The sequence below is a fragment of the Epinephelus moara genome, chromosome 19 (assembly GCF_006386435.1).
Source record: "Epinephelus moara isolate mb chromosome 19, YSFRI_EMoa_1.0, whole genome shotgun sequence".
Lineage (NCBI taxonomy): Eukaryota > Metazoa > Chordata > Actinopteri > Perciformes > Serranidae > Epinephelus > Epinephelus moara.
Genome location: NC_065524.1, coordinates 29,088,867 through 29,099,094, shown reverse-complemented (window position 1 = coordinate 29,099,094; position 10,228 = coordinate 29,088,867). Strand labels below are relative to the sequence as shown.

Here is a 10,228-nt window from a genome sequence, read left to right as displayed (position 1 = left end):
CTCCAGCTCCTCTACCAAGATTTAAGTGGTCAGAGTTTGAGGCAGAGTGACATCTCTTACCTCACCTCCATCTTTGCAGGGTGACACAGAGAAGCCAGCAGCAGCCCAAAGTGGGCAGAACTGAAAGTGGGAGGGGCTGAGTGTGAAGGGGATGTCAGTAGCACTGAACATGCCAAATGAGCACATGAAGACAGTAATGTGATCTGAGTTGAGTGACAGGCCCCCTATTTTTTTCTGCAGAGATTTGACAGGGCTATATAAGAGGCCGAGGCTCCAGCTGCAGGCAGAAGAGACAGACAGAGAGACGCTGACCATCACAGCAGGCGACCGGTGGACTAAACTCTAGCTCCAATTACGCACAGTGCTATTGAACTATTTTATATCAAGCAGAAGAAGAAGAATGGGACTGCACAGTGTTGAGGAACTGGTAAGATCTGCTGATGTGTGTGTATGATAGCATTTCTTTGTAACTGTGTAAAGCATCCTTGGGTGCTTTAAAAATGTTATTATTTTTTAAAATTATTTTCTTAATTATTATTATTATTATTGTTATTATAAGGGCACTAGGAGGAAGAAAGGTAACAAAAAATACGCTGTATAATTTCTATTTCAGGAAATGTTCAGGTCTTAAAATAACACATAAGATGCTCCAGTTTTTTTTTATCATGCAAATAGGTTATTTTTCTCTGGTTTCAGTAGATAAACAATTCTCAAAATTTGCTGAACTACAACTTATTTATTTTAGAAAATAAGCTCTTCTCATACTATATACTACTATATACTCATACTATATACTCTGCTTGAAATTAATGATTCTTAGAATAAGTCAACTGTGGACACCTTTCACACAGATATTTAAAAATCATTTTGTCATTTATTCATTTATTTAACCTCTATTTAATCAGAGAAGAAGAAAAAAAATTACCTCTCAAGTTTAAAACCCCTTTTTTCAAGAGTATCCTGGCCAACACGGGCAGCAACATAAAGTTTCAAACAGACAACATGGAACCAAAGCACAAAATAAAAATATACAGCTCTTAAACAAGCAATATAAAACACCTAATGAGATTACTACAAAGATACATGTAAACTGTATGCCAGTTCCAATCCATCTATAATAAGAATGATATATAATAAGAAATAAAATAATAACATAGTAACCATCTAGATAAAGACAGCAATAAAAACACTGATCATAGGCTAAGACCAGATAAATCAGAGTGTGTAATAAAAATGAATAAATAATAAAACTGATAAAAGAAGGATAGAAACTACACACTCAACACATTTACTGTAGAAAAGCCTTTCTGTAAAAATATGTTGTGAGGAGCATTTTGAACAAAAACACTAAGTTTGCTAACCTGAGTTCCTCAGGTAAGGAGTTCCACAGCTGTGGGAGCAGTTAGGAGCATCCTACGTACTATCACTTAACATATTGTTGCATATAATAAAAGGTGAAAACATGAAGAAGACAACCTATGAAAGGAAAGGAAAGAAAAAGCACTCTTTACTTACAAACTGATCATTTCAGCAGTGAAGTAAAACTTTTACACGTGACATCAGGAAAGGAAACCAGCTCATCAGGACCAACAATCCTTAAAAACAACTCAGAATTACCTCATTTATGTCCTCTTATCTTAACTCAGGGTTCCTTAAATGACCAAATTTAATTGCTTAATTGTTCCTTACTGTGCACACTTCCAGAGCACACTGCTTTGCTGCAATTTAAGGCAATCTCATCTCAGTTATTTCACCCATCACTGCTGTTACTGCACTTTTACATTTACATCTAATATCTTATCTGAGGGGTCCTCCTCCCTAATGATTAAAAGTTAAGTCTTATGATTAATGGGCTATTAGCAGGTTGAATGATTACATGAGTGGTTCAGTAATTGGACATACAAACAGTTGTACCTCATTAAAGAGTTGAAGTGTGTGTGTTAATGTGTTGGAGCTGTGGTGTGTTTACATTCCTCTGTTAGCAGCAGGACTTTGCTTTACAGCAGCTGAACGCTGAGAGCTGCTGTTGTGTTTAACTCTGGACCAATATGAAACAGAAACTGAGATTAAGACATTACTGTGGGAGTCTGATAGCAGTTTAGCCATTTTCTTATAAGCTCTAGTTTTTTGTCTCCACTCAAAATACACAGAAATTTCACTTTCTATAAACCTCAAGACAGAGCTTTAGATTTTTACAATCTTTTATGAAACTCAGAGGAGGATTCAGGTCTCGTGGTGTTTGTGTGCTCCACAGAGACAGTCGCATCAGTGCAACACATCTTAAATCAGGTTGCATTTATGTCTCCTGTGTAATGATCCAGGCTCAGAGCGTGCAACATCTCCATCTCTTCTCTCCCTCAGGTGTCCGGTAAGAGGGCAGAGGGCAAGGAGGCAGCAGACTTCCAAGGGGGCGAGTACGAGGCGGCTGTCGGTCAAGAGAAGCAGGATGACCGCAGGTCCCACAGGGAGCTGGTGGGCGAAGGTCTGTCAGAGGAGAGCGACAGTGGCAGCGAACATGAGGAAGTCAGCGTGGCAGCTCTCAATGTAAGAGCACAGGAGGCAAACAGCAGTGCTACTACCTGTTGTTATCAGGTAGTAGCAATTCCACAATGTACCAGTAATTACTCCCTATCAAGTAAAACTTCTGCTCTGACATTTATGTAAGTGAAAGTACAGACGTATTACCAGCTGAATGTGCTTAGAATATAAAGTATAAGTACTTGTCATGTAGAGTAGATGCTGTCGGTGTTGTATTATTATATTAGTGGATCAATTTTGTTGATGCATTAGCTTGTAACAAGTATTTTTCAAATCTAAAAAAAACATTGTCTTTGTACAACTTTGACAAGTCTGTACTTCAGTGTGTGGGTGGATTTATGGGATGGGTTAGCTGAGGAGTTAAAGGGAAGCACAACTACAGAGCACTTTAAATAGATGTACAAACAGTATATTTAGGAGGTATGCAGATGAAGAGGGGTGATGCTGATGCTTGGTTGAGATGGAGTTTGTATATTCAGTATCTAAGACTGTTGTTTATTTATCTTTATTAGTGGTTGTAAATAAGTTTGGGATAGTTGTTGATGATTTCCTTTTGAAACTGTCCAAATTTAAAAAGGAGTTTGCTCAAAATAAAGTCATTCATTCATTTATAGTTTGTAGTTTAGAGTAAAAAGTATTTTCCTCTGTCGAGGGAGGGGGAGGAGTAGAAGTATAAAAAAACATAAAATGAAAATACTCAAGTAAAGTAAAAGTACTTACTTTACATTCCACCATGGTAGTTAGTCAGTTACATGACATTGAAATGTGCAGCCCACATGGACCGAGCCTGACATCAAGTATTTGAAAGTTTGAAAGTGAGTTTGTCTCTTGGTCCATGCTGCCTCCTAGAGGCAAGTGGGAGTATAACACAATATTCAATTTATTTTTTTGTGCTGTCAGTGTGTGTGAGTCCAAACACCGTGTTCATGTCATGTGTGTATGATTCATTTTTCATGGTCTGATTTTCACACATACTATAGTGATGGTTAAAAGGTAGGAAACACAACAGTGTGAATGCTGCATTTCTAATAATGGAGATCAAAAGAAGAGTGATATTATTAGTACAGTTATGAAGTTATGGTAGTTAACTTGGGTGTTTCCATTTTGTTTCCACTGCTGATTAACCTTATTACAGGGGGGAACTATTCACTTTTTATACAACCATTAGCTAACATACACAGTATGATTAAATCACACTCTGACATATACTAACACATACCCCTACTCTCTATATTTAAAACACACTTTACTGCCAAGTACTCGTTTAGCATGTAAAGCAGGGGTTGCAGTGTTTAGTATTATTTCACTTTATTATTCAGTGAGTGAGTAGAGGAGCAGAAGCTGCTTTTTAAATAAAGTTTCTTCTTTGTTGCTGTGTGCTGAAGCCCTATGTCTTCTCTCTGCCCTGTCAGACGGATAAAAGCGGCAGGCTGAAGTTGGAGACGGTGGATGACCTGTTCAACATCCTGCAGCTGAGGAAGAAGAGGAGGGAGAGGAAGGCTCCCGTCCACAAGAAACAACAGCCAGAGCCTGAGTTCGTGGTGAGATTAGATTCTTTATTTCTTTGTTTGTGGAGTTGATGTCTCCACAAACTCTTTTCAAAAGTACAACATATACAGTTATTATAATACCACTGTTTTGTTTGGGGTGTATTTCTTTCTTTAAACAACAAATGATACAGTTTTCATTAGTTATCTGATGAGGACAGATACAGTATACATAGATAAACTGAAAACTAGTGCTGTGTGATGCAATTATAGTATTTATTGTCACGTAACAAGGTACAAAAGAGGACTCAATTGCAGTACAAGTAGACAGACTGAGAAAAGACCTTCTCCCTCTCCTTTGTGGAGTTTTATAATGGCTGGCATCCATATGTGTTGCATTACCGCCACCTAGTGGATTATATCAGTTTCGCAGTGCAAACTGTTTACAGTGTCAACCCAGCGTGGTCCCATTCACACATTCTCTGCTCTATAACCCAGACTCATTTGTATGAATTGGTGCAAATCCCTCCCTAAGTATATTGTCTATGTCCTCCCCCGAAATGTCCATGATATCTTCAGGAGTCTTCAGGCAGCATGAGCACCACCTTTATTCTTTCTGACTTGTATTTCGACTGCCCCAGTGTTTTCAATGCAGGCATTTTGATCTGCTCCACTTCTTCTCTGCTCTTGGTAGTTTCCACATTTGATAATCCCTCTTCCACTCTGGATTTATTCAAATTTACTTCTTTAACTCTTTTTGGACATTGTGCTGACCCCATATGAGGATTTCCCCCACAGTGCAGGAACTTTGCCTCTCTGTCACTAACACATAATTATGATACACTTGGAGAGTTCCCCTTTAAACGTCAAACACGGTGATTTCCTGTCCTTCATTGACAATGCCACTCCATTCACTACTCCCTTCCACTTCACCTCTGAGGTCTCGATAGTCTTCAAATACTTGAATTTTCAGGTCAATATCTATCAGGTGCCTCGACACACACTCAACAATAACCGTTCCACTTCTTGTAATCAACTCTCCAACCACATGTGGATCCTTGAGTTCCTTTTCCCCTTCCTTTTATTTTTCCTTTCAAATCTCGTGTCCTCAATTTTGATTTCGCTCTCTGAATCCTGCTGCAACCTGATTTCCTCCTCCATCCTGCCAAAAGACAAGGGGAGCACAAAGACTGAATACACAAGGAGAGCAGGGAGATAACGAGGGATTGGGGGCAGCAGGGTTGATGACGAACAGGTGAAACAAATCAGGGCAGGGCAGGCAATCAGCAAGGTGGCAGGATGTAAAAGCAGACATGACACGTGAGGAATAAGCCTACAAAATAAAACAGGAAACAGATGAAACATTAACGAATAACATGAAACATTGAAAACTCTGTTTTGCAGTGAGGTAACAAGAAGGTAAAGTAAATACAACAGGATACTGTAAAGACCCAGTTACATTGCTCCTTTACCTAAAGTTCTTTTTTTTTTGTTGCCTTTTTTTTAACCTTCCAGCCAGAGTTTGTGGATGAGCAGATGTTTCTGACAGCAGCCATGGAGAACAAAATGGCTGTGGTGGAGAAGTACCTGGCTGATAGAGGAAACCCCAACGCAGCTGACCATGTAAGTGTCTTGTCCGGAAATGTTTTATGTTTTGCTTTTATTTATCATGAATTAATTTTTAATTCATCAACTGTTTCTATTCACTGTCCAGTTCCAGAGAACAGCTCTGCACAAAGCCTCATTCAAAGGACACGTGGAGGTCATGAAAAGACTTCTGGAGGCCGGTGCTTCCATCGAGAAAAAAGACAAGGTGAAACATTTTTAAACTCACATCTTAAATCTCTCATATACACACGTGTACTCAGGTTACCTTTGAGGAATATACAGAGACTTACAGTCATTTCCTACAGACTTACACGACCATAACCACAACCCCTAACCCTTACCTTGTCACTCACCTACAAATCAGATGTCTCTGAATTGGGGACATGGCTTTGTCCCTATTTTACTGGTCTTTATGTGTCCTTGAAGGTAACCTAAAACATATACATGTAAAAACACACACACAGAAACGCCACCAGTCCAACAGTGTGGTGTTTTTGTTTCAGCTGGAGGCCACAGCAGTCCACTGGGCCTGCAGAGGAGGCAGCCTGCCGGCCCTGCAGCTGCTGCTCGACCAGGGAGCCAAGTTCACCTACAGAGACAAGGTTGGTACACACACACTGGGCAGGCAACATGTGCAGCTTATGGAAATCCCTTACTTTGGCACCATCAGGTGGTGGTATTAAAAAAAACAGCAGTGTCTTTGATGATTTCTGAATTTATCTACAGTGCTGTACACAAAATATTTAAACCCTCTCATCCCCTCAGCTGCAGAGCACTCCTCTCCATGTTGCTGTGAGGACAGGACACTGTGAGTGTGCCGAGCATCTCATTCACTGTGGAGCAGACGTCAACGCCAAAGACAGAGTAAGAACTTAACACAGACATCACCAGTCTACTCACAGCTACACTGCAAATTATTTCCAGGAAGTTAAAATATGTAACTGTAATATTTCACAATAAATTACATTATTATCACCTCACAGGCTTTACTGTGACATTTAACCAAATTCAGAATTTTATTGTGAAATTCATGCAGTTAAATCTAGTAATTTTACAGAAGCATTCTTCTAAATCACATTAATATATAGAGTTTAACTGTGATTAAATGTATATAAACTGTGAAGTTACAGCTAAATTCAGTAATTTACAGGAACATACTGTTATATCACAGTAATGTAATGGGCTTTAACTGTTTTACAGTTAAATAAAGTGATTTTACAGGAGCCTACTGCAAAATCACATTATTATATGGAGTTTAACTGTGATTATAGTGACATACAGTAAATCTATGGGAGCATATTGCTTAATCACAGTAATCAAATGTACATAAACTGTAAAGTTACAGTTAATTTCTGTCATTTTACAGGAGCAAACCGCTAAATCACAGTAATATGCAGGCATAAATACTGTGATATCACAGTACACAGCAGTCATTTCACAACAATTTCCAATAGAAATGACAGTAATTTACTGTGAAAGTAATGTAACTCGTAGCCAGTAATTGATAGAAGCTGATTTGACAGAAGCAAAATGCAGTGCTACACACTTTGTACTTAGCCTACTCTTGTTAAATCATAAAAGAAGCAACAATATATACACACACAGTTTTAGCTCATTGTGGATGTGCATCTTCGGACAGTTTGTAGCTACAAAATAATTGCAGTGACTCAATCTTCAAGGTAATGTAGCAGAACTGAGGGGCTTGTCCAGTGTTAGCTGCAGCTTAGCAGCAGTGTTTTTAGAGTAAAGGTTACAACAAATAGGAATTCTTTCTGAATCACAGTTCAAAGCACAAATTAAAAGATTCAGTGGGAAATGTTTGCCTATGCTGAACACCCATTTTCCTCTGTGACTGCAGGACGGAGACACGCCCATGCACGATGCTGTGAGGATAAACAGATTCAAGATGATCAAGCTGCTGATGATGTACGGGGCCAGTCTCAACACCAAGAACTGTGTAAGTACAGAGCAGCCACTGCAGAGCTTCACTCATCCAAAGACAACATATGTAGAGGCACCAACATCAGGGCAAACTAAATCTGTTAGTCTGTCCGTCTTTGAATATTTTTGAATTCTGACCAGTGGAAGTTTCAGCTGGTTGCAATCTGCAATCCACCACTAGATGCCACCAAATCCCCCCAAATCTTCATAATTCACCTTTTAAAAAATCAGTTAAAATTTGCATTACATTTGGATGGAAACCTAAGTACCAATATTGATCATGTTAAGTACTAGTCCAGTACCAATCGAGAAGCTAATAACTCATGTTACTGAGTTACTCATGTGGGTTTAAACGCTTTGCTTCGTACATGCCAATAATTTGCGTTATACATGCCTAATATCGATGAATCAAGTGGAGCTCCCCCTGTAATGTCATCGGCATTCAGATTTTTCAGCTCTCGTGAAGAAGCACAACATGAAACTGTGCTACTTGCTTAATTTGCGTCATTCGCGTCATTCGCATCACATCTCGTCCATTGTGCCGCCTAACCTAAGTACTGCACTTTACTTATCTACTGCTTCTTTCAGTTTTTATTTACAGTCTTGTGTGTTTCTTCCTTCTGTGCAGGATGGAAAAACTCCACTGGAGACACTGAATTCATGGCAGAACGGAGCCAAGAGCCTCCTGTGTAACTTCAGCCAGGAGAAGCCCAACCAGTAGAGCCCGACACATTCCAGTAAAACCAGGAATTCACCATGAAACTCAGCCACAAGATCTGCTGGCTTATCAGGAAAGAAAGTGTTAGAAGAGAGAAAATTCTATTTTTCTAGCCCATTCTGGTCATTTCCATACTGTGGTGCGCGACGCACACAAGTCTTTTTTTAATATCTATTTATCCAGTGAGGCTGTGCCGAGTGTTCACCTCACATTCAAACTGTCTCACATGTTGACGGACAGATATCGACCCCCTCAGGGAAAGACTGCGATTAAATCTACAGTTAGCTCAGCTGGAGCGTTTAGATGTTGGAAGATATCTTAATTTAAAGAGCATTGGTCCTTATCTGGTTCAGGGATCTGAACTAGCAACCTCACTAACCTGAACGCTACCGGCAGGGTTAGACTATCACATATGACATGTTCTTTACACATCTTACAGTCACATGAGCAGCAGGAACTTAAACAATGATCAACAATGTGAATTCTAATCAGGATGTTGTTAATAATACGACTATTAGCACTGATAGATTCATTGATCGCCAAATATTGCTGGACAATGTCTCGGCTGACAACATAAGGATGTTTTTTTTTTTTTTTTGTTNGATGTTTTTTTTTTTTGTTTGTTTTTTTCTTCATTTTTACTCTAAGCTGAGTTGAAGTCAGCGATACTGCATCGAGAAGATGACATATTTATTAATTATTGACAGCCATCAGCAATCGATTTATTGGGTCTGATTGATTCATTTTGCTTAATGACTGAGTGACTTTCTAGAGTTATACTGTAGTTGGTTTGATTATTTTTTATGGTTAACCAATTATATTAACTTAGAATGTATTGATTTTCATTTACTAACCAATGGAAGCAACTGGGCGATAGTGATGTGTTTTTTTCAGATGCACATCACCTGGTTCACTGTCTTTGTAGTCCCATTGAATCAACACACTGTGGATCAATTCCAATTTTAAAATGAAGTTATTTATCTGTATGAGTTATAAAAATGGAGGAGTGGAGCCTCCTCCTGCTGTTAGATGATGTGTGTTGTTATACTTAAACATTCAGATGAGTTAAACCAAGTTCTTTGGTCTTATGCATTGTAAGATTGAGCGATAAGACAGGATGAAGTATGTTTTTTGATCAGGATGGGAGAAATATCTCCACTTACACTTGTTGATGATAAGATTTACACTTCAACTATGGTTTTTGTTTTAGTTTCTCTGGACAAGAGCAAAACTTAACTGCCAAGTGCCTTAGCAAAACAGTAACTTTTCAGTAATTAGTATCTAGTTCCTAAAATGTTGAGGCAGAGGGTACTTGCTGTAGCTCTGGTTGAGGGTGAGAGGCTGTCAGCAAATAGTTTGTTGGTCACAGGGAAACAGAGATCTGTGTGGGTACATGAGACCCTAAAAAAGAGGGTGGATCATGGGGAGTACCACCAGTTGGTCCAGGAGCTTCGCATCCATTATGGACATTTCCAGGGGATGTTTTAGGATGACTCGGGGGCAGTTTGACAACCTGCTGTCTATCGTCGGGCTGTATAGCTCTGGGTATCCAGCAACCGCTACCACCAGTTTCTCCTCCATTGTTTACCAACTGTAAACTTGTTGTTGTGACCAGAGAGAAAGCCCGCCTCTTAAATTATCCAACTGGACAATGGCGAAAAAAGAGCTGACGTGGGGCACTTTTCTGCTCTGAGTTGAAGTTTTTTCAACTGGACGAGTTCAGAACCCTCCAGCAAAAATGCCTAGTGCCTAGAGCTCAGAAGCCAAGGTGTTTCACAACCCAAAAACGGCGAGCAAAAAGCTTCATTCTCCTTCAAAACCAAAGAGGCGCCTCCAGCTGCTAAAACACTTTGTGTGTGATCAGGGCCTTAAAATGTGTTGTTTTGCAGAGCGTCTTCCAGTCCAGTCTCAGTTATTTCATTTATTATATTTAAGA

The 10,228-nt window shown here is 39.3% G+C and overlaps 1 protein-coding gene across 1 annotated transcript; it reads left to right on the top strand.

The window, feature by feature from the left end:
- The first annotated feature begins 288 nt into the window (after window positions 1-288).
- On the top strand, window positions 289-8,868 carry LOC126406635 (ankyrin repeat domain-containing protein 1-like). The gene is made up of 9 exons (XM_050071056.1): window positions 289-427; window positions 2,362-2,544; window positions 3,951-4,079; window positions 5,541-5,648; window positions 5,740-5,838; window positions 6,137-6,235; window positions 6,399-6,497; window positions 7,492-7,590; window positions 8,203-8,868. Exons 1-9 carry the CDS (start codon window positions 401-403, stop codon window positions 8,293-8,295), a joined length of 936 nt encoding a protein of 311 aa, XP_049927013.1. The 5' UTR covers window positions 289-400; the 3' UTR covers window positions 8,296-8,868.
- The last annotated feature ends 1,360 nt before the right edge of the window (window positions 8,869-10,228 follow it).